Consider the following 18,020-nt stretch of genomic DNA (forward strand, 5'->3'; position numbering starts at 1 on the left):
TCCAGGACCTGGAGATCATGACCTGAGCTGAAGGCAGACACTCAACCATCTGAGCCACCCAGGTGCCCCCTATTCATTTTTTTCTATTCTTTTTTTCTTTCTATTACTCATACTGGATAATCTTCATTGACTTATCTTCAAGTGTGTTGATTCTTACTCTGCCTATTCAAATCAGCTGTTTAGCCCTATACTGAAATCTCATTTTAGTTTTTCTGTTTTTCAACTCTAGAATTTTGTTCTTTTTGTAATTTTTGTCCTTATTGATATTCTCTGTTTGGTGAGACATCATCCTTATTCTTTCCTTTAATTCTTTAGACATGGTTTCCTTTAGTTCTTTGGACACATTTAAAATACCTAATTGTAAAGTTTTTTTTTTTTTCTAATTAAGTGCAATATCTGGGCTTCCTCAGGGACACTTCTTATTGCTCTCTCTTTTCCCCGTTTATGGGTCATGCTTCCTTATTTCTGTGTATATCTCATAATTATTTGTTGAAAATTGGATGTTTTAAATAAAATGATGTGGCAACTCTGAAAATCAATTTCTCCCTCCTACTTGAGATTTAGTTTGTTCTTGTTGCTATTTATTACTTTTTAAGATTTATTTATTTTAGAGGGGAGAGCGGCAGAGAGAAAGGGAGAGAGAATCCTCAAGCAGACTCCCCGCTGACTGTGGAGCCCAATGTGGGGCTTGATCTCAGGACCCTGAGATCATGACCTGAGCTGAAACTGAGAGTCGGATGCTTAACTGACTGTGCCATCCAGGTGCCCCGTGCTACTTGTTATTGATGTTGCTTGTGTATATGTTACCTGACTTCTGAACTAATTTTGTAAAGACTATATTTTTTTGTTATGTGTGGCCACGAAGTCTGTTCAGTTAGCTTAGTAGTGAGTTAAATGGTGCTGGGGAAGTAGGAGGTACATGTAGAAAATAAAACTTGACTCTTACTCACACCTCTCCCAACCCCCCACACACAAATCAATTCCCAATGGATCATAGATCTAAGTGTTAAAAAGATAACATAAAGATTCTAGAACATTGGATAACATCTACGTGATCTTAGACAAAGATTCTTAGAATAGTAAAGAAAGGTACAAACCTACAAAAGTTCATGCCAACTTATTTTACCATATTCAAGAAGAAAAGAAAAATATGATTATCTCAACAGATGTAGAAATTCAACACTTTTTCAATGAAAAAACAAAAAACTCTTTGCTAACAGAATAGAAATGAATAGCACCAAAGATCAAGTATACTTATATATGTAGGTCATCTCTAGACTCCCTATTCTATTTCATTGGTTTGCTTATCCTAGCCCCAATACCACACTCTCTTAATATTTAATATTCAATATCCAGTAGAGTAGGCACTTTAATATTTTTGCTGTTCAAGACTGATTTTTGATCTTTTGTATTTCCATGTAATATTTAGAATTACCTTGTCAATTTACACAATAAGAATGGTTGGGATTTTGTTTTAGATTGCACAGAATTACTAAATCAGTTTAGGGAAATTGACATCTTGACAATATTGAGTCTCTTAGTATCTGTATGTGGTATATATCTCTCCATTTATTTAGATATTCCTCAGTTTCCCTTCAGTAATAATTTCATAGTTTTCTATGTAGAGGTCTTGCATATCTTTTGTTAGATTATTTTCATAGATATTTTATGCTTTTGGATGTTATTGCAAGTGGAATCCCTTTTAAATTTTATTTTCCTTTTTCTGGCGGTGGGGCTGGTGTAAAGAAGTATGATTAATTGGTCTATTAGTCAGAGTTCTTCAAAGAAACAGAACCAATAGGATATATATAGATACATATGAGGAGATAAATTTTAGGAATTTGCTCATGCTGTTAATGGAGGCCAAGAAGTCCTTTCATCTGCTGTCTGCAAGCTGGAGAACAAAGAAAATGGGTGTTGTAGTCAGTCTGAATCTGAAAGCCTGAGAATAGGGGGGCCAAAGGTGTAAGTCCCAGTGTGAGTACAAAAACTGGAAAACCAGAAGCATTGATGTCTAAGGGTAGGAGAACATGGATGTCTCAGTTCAGAGAGCAAATCTGCCTTTCCTCCACCTTTTTTGTGTGATTCAGGCCTTGAAAGGATTGAATGATGCCTGCCCTATTTGGTAAAGGAGATCCTTAAGCAATCTGATTCAAATGCTAATCTCTTCTGGAAACACCTTCACAGACACACCCAGAAATAATGTTTTACAAGCTATTTTGACATCCCTTAGCCCAGTCAAGTTGACAGGTAAAGTTAACTATGACAGTTGGCCTACTTGCCATGAAAATTGCACCTTATAAATGTGATTTTAATTTTTAATAGAATGCATTTGTACTTTGAACTTTCTACACATATAATCTTGCCTTCTGAAAAAAAAAGAGGAAAAAAATGTGAGAAAAAGTTTTTTATTTCTTCCTTTCTAAAACTCACATATTTCTTTTTCTGGCTTCATTGTACTAGCTAGAATGTGTCTTAAAATATGAATTTAAGTGGTAATAGCAAGCATCTTTGATTCATTTCAAATCTCAAAGCCAAATCTTTAAAAAAGTAACCATTAACTGTGATAATAACTGTTGGTTTGGATAGATAGTCCTTAATAGATAAAGGATATTCTCTTCTATTCTTTGTTGACCAAAGGGTTTCTTTTTTTTTTCCCCAGGAAAGAATGTTAAATTTCTGCATCTGTTGAGATGATCACATTTTGTCTTTTTTTGTTTTGTTTTGTTCTCCCCTCCAGGTCTCAGATATTTATTTCCATAACCCCTTGGGAAAAACAGTAACGAAGCCTGTTACATCTTTATAAGAGAGAAGGGTATACCATACTTTAAGCATACCTGCTTAAAGAACTGCAAAAAGTTACAGTATATGATGATATCCTAATTTTGAAGTTGACTGTTAAACTACTAGCCTTTTATAATCAGAGTCTGTACCAGAGGTTGCAAACTGGTGACCTACAGAGAAAATGTGGCCTGCAGTGGTTTTGTCTGGCCCACGGTAGTTTTAACCCACCCCCATCCCGCAACACACACAGTTTGTTACTAGAGATACAGAGATTTTACATTTACATCCGTGGTTTCTGCCTTCATATATATATGCGGGCAGCCCTTTGTCAGAAAGGGGTACTCTCCAGCTGATTGTTACATGCAGGCCCAGATATATATCTGACAATAATGGGCCTGCATGTAACAATCAGCTGGAGAGTACCCCTTTCTGACAAAGGAAAGGCATTTGTTCTTTAGTTTGCCATTGATGTATAATGACATACCAAATTTCTACTTCTAATTTTTTATAAAATTTACATATTACATTCTTGGCAGACTACTGGCCATTTCATGAAAATGTCGTTTAGTAAGTAAACAACATAAAAACACCTACATTTTACACTGCTCTAAAATGCTGGAATAGATGATACCAAAATGGAAAAGGTAAATTAAAGGGGGTGGGGGGCTGGAACTTGGAACTTGGACTTTTAAGATTCTAAAGCAAGCCAAACCATAGAAAATGTTATATATGGTTTCGAAAATGTTATATGTGTACAACACAAGGTGGACCCTGAAGCTAACTTGAATATCAGCAGTTTGTAAGGGAAAATAAATATAATATTTGAAATCATATGAAACAATATGAGGTAATTCACATCTTTCTCAGGTCAGACTACATTAGCCACCTCAGTACTGCAGATGTTTCGTTGGTTTCAGCCGCCCAGTCCATGAGGCCCTTACAACATCCTGAACTGTTAGAGGCCAACTCTTGGGTTGCTATTAAAATAGGATCGCAGGACATTAAAAAAAGAAAGAAAGAAAAGATTACAGGATGTTTACGTTTTTTTGGGGAAGTCATCACCCAGTTTACAAATCACATAAATGGGGAGAGCCACCACTTCCCTTCCTGGATTACGTCTTCCAGGAGTTTCCAGCTTTTTGCATCCCTCCATTCCAACATTCCAAGAATTTCAAAGGGCTGGGTAGGGCATGAAATAAACAGATGGCCACCTCCACTTGAGGCCTGCCATCCAGCAACAGGTGGGGTGCCCAGAATCCCGAAGTCGCTTACTGCCGGTGCGGAAGCCTGCTCCTCCGAGCTCAGCAACTGCAGGGAGGACACTTGTCGGTGGTTCAGGAGCCACAGAAGGCTGTCTGGTCCTTCAGATTAGTCACATTGGGCCACTCCTCGAAAGCTGTCCAGTTGGGTCTGTGTTTCTGCAGCTGAATACTGCAGAAATGCCTCTGAAGGCATCCATCAGACTGGCACGGTGAGGGCCCACACAGCAGTGATCTTCGGCACTTCCGGCGTCTGCAGGCAGCCCGGCCCCCAAGTTACGACACCGAACACCCCATCATCCATGCAGTTGGTCACTGTCTCCGCTGGAGAAGTTGGGAGAGACGCAGAGACACCCAGACCGGCTGGTCGGCTATGATTTAGACCTGGAAGTGCCGGCCACTGGCCAACTTGGGAGGCCAGCTCTGGTCGGCACCTGTGTGTTATTAACCAGCCGGCAAGGGAGCACTCTGTCCGCAGGTGCTAGAGATGGAGTAGGTCTGCAGCTGCAATGGGGTCAGGGCCTGCGCACGGCGCGTGCACTCCAGGCCGATGTAGCGCAGCCCTTGTAGGGCCCGGTTGCTCCCCCCTATCAACTGGTAGTCGGCCAGGCAAAGGCGGCCCACGCCAACTTGCCAGGGCCTGAAGCAGCGGGCGGCCCAGCTCACCGCTGCCCAGCACCACTCGGCGGTCGCCTGCGTGAACGTCCGCGCATGCCCAGCGCAGGCAGCGCTAGCTGGGGGCCTAGTTCAGTCTCAGTGTGAAGGAAGGCCTTGCGGGGCTGCTGCAACACCGGAAGCAGATGGTTTCGGCGTGGGTTCGGCCTCCGGCTCAGGCTGCGGCTCTTTTAAGAGACCCTACGGGAGCCTCTGCCTCAGGGAGTTCAGTTCCTCCTCAAAGGCCGGGCGACTTCAGCCTGCAAGGTGAGTACCTCCTCCGTGGTAGCCATGACCGTCTTTTCTGGAAGCTGTCAATACACTGATTTTTTTGAATTACGCAAATGAACTAATACGCTGTTACCAGATTACATCACTTTTCAGAGTTAGAGTAACATGACCTTGAAAACTAGTAAATGGCTTGACAAAGCAAGAGTTCATTAAGTCCTACATATATATTTTTGTTTTTTAGTGAGTCCACATCTCGTGTCTTAGGTGTAATATTAGAAAATTTATGGTACACTTAAGATGCTTGGCCCCCCATATCCTAGTTCGGAGTACACTCTGTCTTCAAAAGTGACATATTCAACAGCATTTTAAATCGAAAGAGTTTGATGAGGTTTGAAAACAAGCATATATTGAACCAAGTGTTGTAAGACAAAATATGTCAATTGTTTACAGCTTTGGTGTGAGAAGGAAGGTACAAATTCAAGGTACATTTTTCCTCTACCTTTAATGTATGTTTCTACTTGAAGAGTGCAAAAAAGTTTTTTAAACTTTTAAAAAGCAGCAAAATCAGCAGCCTTAATGTATTAAAATATTAAGTGTACAAAAAAGATAATGGAGAAAGAATACTGTAAAAAGATACTGATTTTAAGAATAGAAGAATATGGAGAGCTTCTATAACATTCTGCACAGCCAGTTTCTTCCACAAATTTTCAGTACCCATAAAGATAAGCATAGGATACTCATATCCAAATACCCCCTGACCACAGCTCTCCAGTAAGAACTAGCATACTGGATGGAACGCAAAATTATTGTCTAATAATATTCATATCCAGTTTGCTAAGCAAGTCCCAAGATGTGGAGATTCTAAGAGGGACAAAAGACTGAAAAAACATACAGCAATGGGAAATGTAAGGAACAGCAATCTAGAAGGATAGAGTAAATGATTCGGCTTTGAGCACATTTCAGGTGTGCCTGACAGATCCAGCTTTGGACTATGGGAAAGAGGACCCATTTTCGTTAAAACCCCTTCCCCTGTGGGCCCTCATGATGAGCTTGTTAATCAAAGCTGTAAGTTCTTTAAATGACCAATAGTTCCTTAAGCCATGAGCACGTCACCTGAAAATAGCTGAGCTGCTGATCATGCACCTGGGAGCAAGGTTGTTTTTATTCAAATTGGTTATTTTATACTTTATTAATGCATTGATTTTTGAGTGTTAAAACATTATTATCTGTCTTAAAATTAAATTGTTCACAGTGTGTTATCCTTTCTCTATATTGCTAGGTTTGATTTGCTAAAATTTTGTGGAAGATTTTTGCTTTTATGTAAATGTGAGAGATAGACCTCTAATTTTCCTTTATTGTAATATCCTTGACAACTTTTGGTTTCAGTGTTATGCTTTCCTCATAAAATGAGTTGGAAAGTATTCCCTTTTAATGCTCTACAGAATTTGTCAGATAGGATTTATTCCTTAAATATTTGATGGAAGTGACTGGTGAATTCTTTTGGATCTAGGATTTTCATTGAGGGAAGGCAGTTGATTATGGATTTATTCCTTTAATGGATAAGGAACTATTTGTAGTTTCTATTTGGTTTTAGTAAGTTGAGCTTCCCTTAGGGTCTATATCATCTAAAATTTTAAATTAATTAGCCTAAAGTTATTCATAGTAAGCTATTATGACTTACGATTTTTCTAATGTAGGACTTATAATGAGGTCTCCTTTATAATTTCTAATTTTTGTTGTTTGTGTCTCTCTCTCTCTCTCTCTCTCTCTCTCTCACACACACACACACACACACACACACCATACATGTCTTGCTCTGGGCTCATCTTTAACAGGCTGGCCAACTACAGCTTTGGGCCAAATCTAACTGTGTGCCTGTTTTGTACATAAAGTTTTATTGTGACACAACCATACCCATTCGCTTATTATCTATGGCTGCTTTCCCACCACAGTGCCAGATAAAAAGATGAACAGAGATCATAAGGCTTGCAAAGACTGAGAAAAGAATCATCTGGCCCTTTACAGAAAAGGTTTTCTTACTCCTGTTCTATGCTATTAGTCTACTGAAAGAACTAACTTTTGTCTTTGTTTCTCCTTTGTATATATGTTTATTTCAATAATTTATCTTCTTGCATTTATTACTTTCCTTCATTTGCCTTTTTTTAATAAGTTCTTGAGTGTTTGCTCAGATACATTGATTTTCAGTCTTTCTTTACTATTAAGTGACAAATTTCACTCTACACAAAGCTTTAACTGCAACCCACAAACTTTGATATGTTTCCAATACCATTTAGTTCAAAATATTTTCTAATTTCCATTGTAATTTCTTTTTTGATCAATGGGCTATTTAGAATTGGATTTTCTAATTTCCAAACATATTTTCCAGTTATTTTTTGTTAAGCATTTCTAGATTAGTTTCACAGTGGTCTGGCAATATAGTCTGTATGGTTTTATTTCTTTGAAATTTTTGAGACCCTTTCTATGGCCCAGCTGATCGTTAGTTTTGGTAAATAATATGTGTGTACTTGAAGACAATGTGCATTTTGAAATTGTTATGTGCAATGTTCTAAACATGTCAGTTGGGCCAAATTTTGTAAACCTCTTGTTTATATCTCTACCCTTACTGATTTATTGTCTGCTTGTTCTTCAATTATTGAGAAAGGTATTTTGCAATCTCTCATTATGACTGTGAATTTTTCTTAAAGATTTTTTTTTATTTTTTTATTTTTAATTAATCTCTACACCCACCATGGGGCTTGAACTCACAACTCTTGAGATCAAGAGTTGCATGCTCTACCAACTGAGCCAGCCAGGCACCCCTGTGACTGTGAATTTTCTACATGTCCTTTTATTTCTGTCATTTTTGCTTTATATATAATTTGCCTACAAATATAGATTAGGTACATAAATTTTTAGGATTTTGTATTGTCCTGGTGAATTGACCATTTTATCTTAGAAACATCCTTGTTTGTTTCCAGTGATGCCTCTTGCCTCGATGTTTACCTGTCTGATGTGCAGCAAGGTATAACCGCTTTCTTTGCTTAGCGTTCAAATGGTCTGTCTTTTCTATTCTTTACTTTCAATATTTAAATGGTCTTATAGTTGATAATTGCTTTTTATAAGCGGTATATGGCTGGGTTTGATATTCATTCTATAGAGTTTTGTGTTTTAATTATTTAGTATAGATGTATTGTATTTACTGGTGTGTCTCAATGAAAGCTATTTTCTCACCTGCTATTTCTTTTTCTAACTTTTATTGACACCTTTGAATTATTTCTGATAATTCAAATTTTCCATAATATTTACATATTCTACTCTTCTTTTAGTGATTGTATGTATGATATTAAAAAGTAAAATAAATTAATGCCTTTACCCCTCCTCAGATAATATAAGGACTTTAACATACTTTAAAGGCCCTTAGCCTCTCTACTAACTTATATGATATTGTTATGTATTTTGATTCTATATACATTTGAAATCCTAAAAGGTATTATTTCATAGAATCTATATTCTTTTACATTTACCCATATATTCACTAGTTTTTATTACTTACACTAGTCGTTGTTACTTTCGGCATCTCTTTGCTTCATTGAGCCTAAGAACACTTCAGTATTTCCTGTAGAGTGAATCTGCTGTGATGAATTCTCTCAATTTTGTTTGATTAAAAATGTCTTTATCTTTTTTTTTTAATAAGGAGAATTTCTCTTTCTGCTTTTATAATTTCCTCTTTGATTTTAGTTTCAGAAGTTTTAGTGTGGTATATCTAGGTATGGCTTCCTTCATCTTTCTGTGGTTAATGGAACTTCTTGAATGTGTTGGGGATCAAGAATTCTGTCCCCTCAGTGGTCCTTCTAGCTGGACTAAGAATCAAATTGACATGAGACAGATAAACAAGAGAAGATCAAATTTAATAGCATACCTATGGGGATTCCACACAAACATGGAAATTCCAAAGAGAGTCAGGCAAAATGAGGTATATATGTCATTCTGAACTAAGGAGAAGGGAGTAGGGGTCTGGGACTTTGGAGGAAAGGAATGTAATTCACAGGTGATAAAAAGAAGAGCAGATGTTTGGCAACTAGCTGTTTGTCCTGCCGTATAGATGGGTCACTCAGATAAAAATTTATCTTTGTGATAATGCTTATTCTGGAAAGAGCCTTCACTTTAGATTCTTCTATGTAGTTAAGGGAGAAGCAGAAGTTTCTCTTGAGCCCACAGGGTCTCAGTTGCCTTTAGCTTAAAATAATATGCATGCCAAAGTGGCACATTTTGGGAAGACCTCTCCCAAATCCCTTCAAATTTGTGGTATAATACTTGTCTTTTTGTCTGTTTTGAATGAACATTCATGGTAATTATTTTTCAATTTTGAACATTCAGGGTCATTATTTCTTTATATTGTTATTTTTGCTCTATTTTCTCCCTCTGAAACTCCAATTATAGGTATGTGAGACTTTTCACCAAATTCCATATAATGCTTTGGATATCTTTCTGTATTCTCCATGTTTTTACCCCTTTTTGTTCAGTCAATACATTTTATTATATTTGTTTCATATTATTTTATTTCTCACCATGCTAAGTGAAATCTTTAATCCCATCCCCTATTTCCCCCACCTCTCCACCCCCCAGCCTCCCCTCTGGTAATCATCAGTTTGCTCTCTATAGTTAAGAGTCTGTTTGTGGTTTACCTCTCTCTCTCTCTTTCTTCCCTTGCTCATTTGTTTTGTTTCTTAAATTCCACATGTGAGTGAGAGAATATGTTATTTGTCTTTCTCTGACTGGCTTATTTCACTTAGCATTATACTTTCTAGCTCTATTCATGTTGTTGCAACTGGAATGATTTCATTCTATTTCATGGCTGAATAATATTCCATTGTGTATATATACACACCATTTTTTTTTAATCCATTCATCGATTGATGGACACTTGGGCTGCTTCCATAATTTGGCTATTGTAAATAATATTGCTTTAAACATAGGGGTGCATGTATCCTTTTGAAGTGTTTCTTTGTATTTTGGGGGTAAATACAAATGGTGTGATTCCTGGAACATAGGGCAGTTCTGTTTTTAATTTTTTTGAGGATCCGCCATACTGTTTTCCACAGCGGCTGCCCAATTTGCGTTTCCACCAACAGTGCTAGAGGATTCCTTTTTCTCCACATCTTTACCAGTACTTGTTTCTTTTTTTTATTTATCTTGTTATTTGTTTTAGTCTTGTTTTTGATTTTAGCCATTCTGACAGGTGTGAGTTGATAGCTCAGTGTAGATTTGATTTGCATTTCCCTGATCAGTGATGTTGAACATCTTTTCATATCTGTTGGCCATCTGGATATCTCCCTGGAAAAATATCTGCTCATGTCTTCTGCCCATTTTTTAATTGGATTATTTCTTTTTGGGTATAGAGTTGTATCAGTTCTTTATACATTTTAGATACTAACCCTTTATCAGAGATGTAATTTGCAAATATCTTCTTCCATTAAGTATGCTGTCTTTTAGTTTTCTTGATTGTTTTCTTGCTGTGCAAAAGCTTCTTATTTTTAATCCCAGTGGTTTATTGTTGCTTTTATTTCCCTTGCCTCAGGAGATCTATCTAGAAAGAAGTTACTATAGCTGATGTTGGAGAAATTACTGCCTGTGCTCTCTTCTAGGATTTTTATAGTTTCAGGTCTCACATTTAGGTCCTTAATCCATTTTGAATGGATTGTAATGGATTTTAATGGTGTATGATGGAAGCTAGGGGTCCAGGTTCATTCTTTTGCATGGAGCTGTCCAGTTCCCCAGCACCGTTTGTTGAAAAGGTTGTCTTTTTTCCATTGCATTTCCTTTCCTCCTAAACATAGGCTTATTTGTGGACTTTCTATTCTATTCCGTTGATCTGTGTGCCTGTTTTTGTGCCCGTACCATACTGTTTTGATTACTACAGCTTTGTAGTACAACCTGAAATCTGGAATTGTGATACATCCAGCTTTGTTTTTCTTTTTCAAGATTGTTTGGGCTATTTGGGGTCTTCTGTGATTCCATATAAATTTTAGGATTGTTTGTTCTAGTTCTTTGAAAAATGTTGTTGGTATTTTGATAGGGATTGCATTAAATCTGTAGATTGCTTTAGGTGGTATGGACATTTTAACAATATTTGTTCTTCCAACCCATGAGCATGGAATGTGTTTCCATTTCTTTGCATCATCTTGAATTTCTTTTTTCAGTGTTTTATAGTTTTCAGAGTACAGGTCTTTCACCTCTTTGGTTAAGTTTATTCCTAGATACTTTATTCTTTTTGGTGCAGTTGTATATGGGGTTGTTTTCTTAATTTCACTTCTGTTTCATTATTAGTGTACAAGAAATCAACAGATTTCTGAACACTGATCTTGTATCCTGTGACTATACTGAATTCATTTATCAATTCTAGTAGTTTTGGGGGGGGGGAGTCTTTAAGGTTTTCTATATATAGTATCATGTCATCTGCAAATAGTGAGAGTTTTATTTCTTCCTTACCAATTTGGATGCATTTTACTTCTTGTCTCATTGCTATGTCTAGGACTTCCACTACTATGTTGAATAATAGTGGTGAGAGTGGACATCCTTGTCGTGTTCCTGATCTTAGGGGAGAAGCTCTAAGTTTTTCCCCATTGAGTATGCTGTTAAGTGGATTTTTCATGTAAGGCCTTTATTATGTTGAGATATGTTTTCTCTAGACCTACTTTGCAGAGGGTTTTTATCATGAATGGATGTTGTACTTTGCAAATGCTTATTCAGCATCTGTTGAAATGATCTTATGGCTTTTATCCTTTTTTTTTTTTTATTGATGTGAGGTATCATGTTGATTGTTTGGTGAATATTGAACCACCCTTGCATGGAGGGAATAAATCCCACTTGATCGTGGTGAATGATTTTTTAAATTTATTTTCGTATTTGGTTTGCTATTATTTTGTCGAGGATTTTTGCATCTATATTCATGAGAGATATTGGCCTGTAGTTCTCTCTCTCTCTCTTTTTAAAAAAAATTTTTTTTTATTGTGGTGGCTTTCTCTGGTTTTGGAATCAGGATGATACTGGCTTCATAGAATGAATTTGGAAGTTTTCCTTTCCCTTATATATTTTTTGGAATAGTTTGAGGAGAAAAGGTATTAACTCTTTAAGTGTTTGATAGAATTAGTTTGTGAAGCTCTCTCTGGTCCTGGACTTTTGTTTTTTTGGGGTTTTTTGATTACTGATTCAGTTTCATTACTAGTAATTGATCTGTTCAAATTTTTTATTTTTTCTTGCTTTAGTTTTGATAGGTTATATGTTTCTAGGAATTTATCCATTTCTTTGTTGTCCAATTTGTTGGCACAGAGGTTTTCATAATATTCTAATTGTTTGTATTTCTGTGGTGTTATTTCTGCTATTAGTAATTTTGTTTATTTGGATCCTCCCCCCCCTTTTTTTTTAGTGAGTCTTGCTAGAGGTTTATCAATTTTGTTGACCTTTTCAAATAACCATCTCCTAGTTTCATTGATCTGTTCTATTGTGTGTGTGTGTGTGTTTTAAAGATTTTATTTATTTATTTATTTGAGAGAGAGAGAGAGAGAGCACAAGCAGGGGGAGTGGGACCGAGGGAGAAGCAGGCTCCCTATTGAGTAGGGAGCCTGACTCGGGACATGATCCCAGAAGGGATCATGACCTGAGCCGAAGGCAGATGCTTAACCGACTGAGCCACCCAGGCACCCCAGAGATTTTTCTTGCTTCTTGAGATAGTCCTGTATTGTTATAAACTTTTCTCTTAGAACAGCTTTTGCTGTATTCCAAAGGTCTTGGACCATTGTATTTTCATCTGTGTCCATGTATTTTTTTTTAAAGATTTGTTTATTTTAGAGTGAGAGTACACATGGTGGGGAGGGGCAGAGGGGAGAGGACAGAGAGAATCACAAGCAGACTCTAAGCTGAGCATGGAGCTCGACTTGGGGCTTGATCCCACGACCCTGAGCTGAAACTAAGAGTTGGACATTTAACAAACCACATCACCCAGGTGCCTCTCCATGTATTTTTTGATTTCCTCTTTCATTCTTTGGTTGACCATTCATTGTTTAGTAGCATATTATTTAACTTCCATGTATTTGTGTTCTTCCCAGATTTTTTTCTTGTGGTTGATTTCTAGTTTCATGGCATATGGTCTGAAAAGATGCCTAGTATGACTTCAGTCTTTTTGAATTTGTCAAGACTTGTTTTGTGGCCTAATATGTGATCTTCTGGAAAATATTTCATGTGCACTTGAAAAAATTGTGTATTCTGTTGCTTTAGGATAGAATGTCTTGAATATGTCTGTCAGATCCATATGGTCCAATATTTCATTCAAAACTACTCTTTCCTTGTAGATTTTCTGTTTGGATGATCTGTCTACTGATGTAAGTGTGGTGTTAAAGTCCCCTACTATTATTGTATTACTATTGATTACTTCCTTTATGTTGTTATTGGCTGTTTAATATATTTGGGTGCTCCCTTGTTGGGTGCATAAATATTTATAATTGTTATGTCTTCTCATTGGACTCTTCCTTTTATGATTATATAGTGTCCTTCTTTGTCTCTTGTTATAGTCTGTTTTAAAGTCTATTTTTTTCCTATATAAGTATCACTACTATTTGCATGATAAATGCTTTTGCATCCCTTCACTTTCAATCTTCATGTGTGTTTAGGTCTGAAATGAAGCTCTTGTAGGCAGCAAGCATATAGATAGGTCTTGTCTTTTTATCCATTCTGGTACCCAGTGTCTTTTGATTCAAGTGTTTAGTCATTAATATTCAAAATAATTATTGGTAGGTATGTACTTACTGACATTCTGTTGCTTGTTTTATGGTTGTAGTTTTTCTCTTTTCTTTCTTGCTCTCACCTCTCATGCTTTGCTTGTTTTCTTTGGTGATGTACTTGGATTCCTTTCTCTTTATTTTTTGCATATATATTACTGGGTTTTGATTTATGGTTACCATTAGGTTTGTATATAACATCTTATGTATATAGCATATATAGTATAGTATATATTAAGTAGGTCATTTAAGTTTGAACCCATTCTTTACTCCTTCCCTCCCCACCCCATGTTTTAGGTATGTGGTGTCATACTTTAACATCCTTTTATTTTGTGAATTCCTTGACTAATTTTTACAGAAATATTTATTTTTACTGTTCTTGTGCTTCCTAACTTTTCTTACTCCTATCTTACTCCTACCTTACTCCTACCTTCTTCCCACTCAAAAAGTCTGCTTTAATAGTTCTTGTAGGGCTGGTTTAATGGTCATGAATTCCTTTAAGTTTTGTTTGTCTGGGAAACTTATCTCTCCTTCTATTCTGAAAGATAGCCTTGCTGGATAGAGTATTCCTGACTGCAGAGTTTTTCCTTTCAGCACTTTGAATATATCCTGCCTCTTTTTTCTGACCTGCTGAAAAATTAGCTAATAGGTTTATGGGATTTTCCTTGTATATAACTGTTTTCTTTTGCAGCTTTTAAAAGTCGCTACTACTTTTTGACATTTTAATTACTACATGTCTTGGTTGTGTATCTCCTTGGGTTGATTTTGTTGGGGGCTCTTTGTGGGTCCTTGATCTGGATTTCTGTTTCCTTCCCCAGATTTGGGAAATTTTCTGTTCTCTCTTTTTTTTAAGATTTTATGTTATTATTTAAGAGAGAGAGAGAGAGAGAGCATGAGCAGGGGGAGGGGTAGAGGAGAGGGAGAAGCAGACTCCCCACTGAGCAGGGAGCCCGATGTGGAGCTCGATCCCAGGACCCTGTGATAATGACCTAAGCCAAAGGCAGACACTTAACTGGCTGAGCCACTCAGGTGCCCCATCTGTTATTATTTCTTCAAATAAATTTTCTGCTCCTTTTTCTCTATTTTCTCATACTGGGATCCCTATAGTATGAATGTTGTTACACTTGATGGTGTCACAGGGTACTTTAAGTCTGTTTTCATTTTTTATTATTATTTTTCTCTCTCCTGTTCAGCTTGTTTTTCATTACTCTGTCCTCCAGGTCACTGACCCATTCTTCTGCTTTCTCTAATCTGTTTATTCCATTTAGTGTATTTTTAATTTCAGCTACTGAGTAATTAAAAATTCAGTTTATTCATCTGTTTATGACACAGTACACAAGAGGCAAAGTGTTTCACATCATAGATTTCACTTCCAACTCCTTGGAATGTTCATTTCTTTGGCTAAAAGGAGAGACTAGACATGAGAGGCAGGCAATGCTTAGGCAACTGACATAAGGATGGGGAGGGGGTGATGCTAACACTATCCTCACGGGGACAGGCACAAGGGGTCTGTTAGTCACAAGCTATTTTCTAGAACTGTTAGCTGGAAACAAAGGAGCACCACTGCTGGGTGCTCATCCGTCGTGGGCCTCAGTCATCCCCACCACACAGGTACAGCAGCGCTTTCTGGTAGTCACCCTTCGTGTCTTGCTGGATGTAGTAGTACAGGGACTTGCTGTACTTCCTCTTGAATTCAGACCTAATTTTCAACATGTCCACTTCACTGCGAGAGACCATGATTCTAATCAGGACTTTATCACGAGTCCCCTTGCCCTTCATGGAGTCGTACAGCCGGTCAGCAAAATACAGGGGCTTGTTCTGAATGCACTGGACCAGGTTCAGGAAAGCATTTTCCAGGTCTCCTTTGACCTCCTTCTTGATGCTCTCCAGCATGTCATAAGGGCTGTAGCTCTTGTACCTTTCAAATACTTTCTGGAGGTGACACACACTCCGCTCAGTCATGATGCTGATCCACTTGGGCACATCAGTTCCTTTCCTCTTCACTCCAGCATCATAGAGATCCCGGGCATCTTGGTCAATCAGTTCATAATCAATGACAGAGCCATCCTCTGCTCTTCTACCCTTTGCAAGGGCAACCATCAGCTTGCGGAAGTCACCAGATGTGTCAGAAATGATGTCCTTCTCCAGATCAGTCTTGTACATTTCTTTGTAGACTCTGTTAATTTCCTGAAGCTCTTGGTTGGTCCTTGAGCAGATGATCTCAATGAGGGAGTCCTCGTCAGTCCCCAGCCCCTTCATGGAGGCTTTTAGCTCAGAAGCATCATACTGAGCAGGTGTTTTCAAAAGGCCCAAAATCACGGTCTCCAGGTGGCCGGACAAGGCTGACTTGAGTGCTGATGCAAGTTCCTTTTTGGTCCTTCTCTGGTAGGCGAAGGCAATATCCTGTCTCTGTTCATTGCTGCGGTTGGTCAAAATGTTGACAATGGTGACCTCATCCACACCTTTGGTCTTGATGGCCGTTTCAATATTCAGAGCATCACGCTCAGCATCAAAATTGGTGTATGCTTTGACCGACCCGTATGCACTTGGGGGCGTGGAGTGATCACCCTCCAAGCTGAGCTTGCAGAGAATTTCGTGAACAGTAGACATTTTGAAGGAAGCTGGGCCCGGCGCCGAGAGCTGCGAGCGTCCCCAGTTGTAGAGCAGCCATTTAGTGTATTTTTAATTTCAGCTACTGAGTTCTTCATCTCTGATTGTTTTCTTTTTTTTTTTTTTTAAGATTTTATTTATTTATTTGACAGAGAGAGAGTACAAGTAGGGGGAGCGGGAGGGAGAGGGAGAAGCAGGCTCCTGCTGAGTAGAGAGCCCGACATGACCCTGGGATCGTGATCTGAGCCAAAGGCAGATGTTTAACTGACTGGGCCACCCAGGCACCCCTTATTATGTTTTCTATAAAACATGGTAAGGATCTCACTGAGGTCGTCCACTCTTTTCTCAAGTCCAGTGAGTATATTTATGACCATTACTTTAAATTCTCTATGAGGTATATTACTTACCTGTTTTGCTTATGACTGTTGCATGATTTTGTCCTCTTCTTTCATTTGGCACATATTCCTCAGTCTTCTCATCTTGTCTAACTCTCAGTGTCTGCTTCTGTGTAATAGGAAAGTCAGCTAAGTCTCCTGCTCTTGAAAGTAGTGGCCTTATAAAGAAGAGGCAGTAGTGCAATGTTCCCTGTTCACTAGAACCTGGTGCTTCAGGAGTGTCTCCTGTATGTGTTGTCTGACCTTACTGTTGTGGCTGAGCCATGTTCTGTCTTTAGTCCAGTTGTCTGTAATGGTTCTCTTTGCCTGTTGTGGGCAGGGTTAGATCCCTGTGTTGTTAATGGGCCAGTCTGGGGCTGCCTTGGGCTTTAGTTGAGTCAGACCAGGCATTTGCCAGAGATGCAGTAGTTGGAGTTTCAGGGCACTTTCCCTGTGTTGTCCCGTGAGAAACTTTCATTGGTGAGTGGGGTCTCAATCACACCAGGTGTCTGCCCTCAGCCTACTGCTGGGTCCACTGTTGGACTGGTGTGTGTGGTTATCTTCTCTCCTGGCGGCAGGAGTCACTGTGGAGTGGTGCTTGCCCCTCTTAGGGCTGCTTACACAGTATCAGGCTTGTGCTGCCACTTTGGATGGGCTCTGGCCAAGGCCATATTAGGGGGGGCAGGTCTCTAGGCGAATGTGGGGGCATGCGGTGTTAGCAAGGTTTGTGCAGGTCTACTGTGAGAGGGGACCCTGAGCTACTTTAGAAAACTGCTGCTGCATGCAAGGCTGGAGTGGGCAGATCCACAGAACAGTGCAGGTGTGGGGCATACTGTGTTGACAAGTTTTGCTGGGTCTGTTGTAGGAGGAGATCTGGAGCTGAGGCCTGGGTAGAGGAGCTGTGTCTGCAGAACGCAGGGGCAGGGTGTGCCGTTACTCATTTAGGTGGAGGGTGTTGGTGCTGTGCTGGGTGCTGCAGTGTCTAGTTATACAGGCTAGGGGGAGGGGGAGGGAAACGGAGCCTGCCAGCTTTTTTGTTTTTGGAGAAGTCTCCCAATGATCCCTGCCCCTCCAGAACATGCTTTGAGATTCATAAATAATACCACAATCATTTTTAGGTCACTTTTATAACCCCCCAAGAAACCCTGTGCTCCCTAGCTGTCATCTCATAATCTCCCATCTTGCCTACCCCCAGGCAACCACTAGTCTACTTTCTGCCTCTATAGATTTGCCTGTTCTGGACTTCTCATATAAATGGAATCTAACAACAATATGCACTCTTTTGTGGCTGGCTTATTTCACTTAGCAAAATTTTTCAAGATTCATCTATGTTA

General features: G+C 38.6%; 1 protein-coding gene across 1 annotated transcript; it reads right to left on the reverse strand.

The window, feature by feature from the left end:
• Positions 1–15,001: 15,001 nt before the first annotated feature.
• LOC116631623 (annexin A2) lies at positions 15,002–16,364 on the reverse strand. The gene has a single exon (XM_032402968.1). The coding sequence runs from the start codon at positions 16,310–16,312 to the stop codon at positions 15,293–15,295; it is 1,020 nt and encodes a 339-aa protein (XP_032258859.1). The 5' UTR covers positions 16,313–16,364; the 3' UTR covers positions 15,002–15,292.
• Between the last annotated feature and the right edge of the window lie 1,656 nt (positions 16,365–18,020).

This window comes from Phoca vitulina, unplaced genomic scaffold (genome assembly GCF_004348235.1).
Source record: "Phoca vitulina isolate PV1807 unplaced genomic scaffold, GSC_HSeal_1.0 scaffold5, whole genome shotgun sequence".
Classification (NCBI taxonomy): Eukaryota; Metazoa; Chordata; class Mammalia; order Carnivora; family Phocidae; genus Phoca; species Phoca vitulina.

Bases quoted from the DNA above. Each gene is read 5' to 3' on its own strand.
- LOC116631623 (XM_032402968.1), bottom strand. From the start codon at position 16,312: ATGTCTACTGTTCACGAAATTCTCTGCAAGCTCAGCTTGGAGGGTGAT.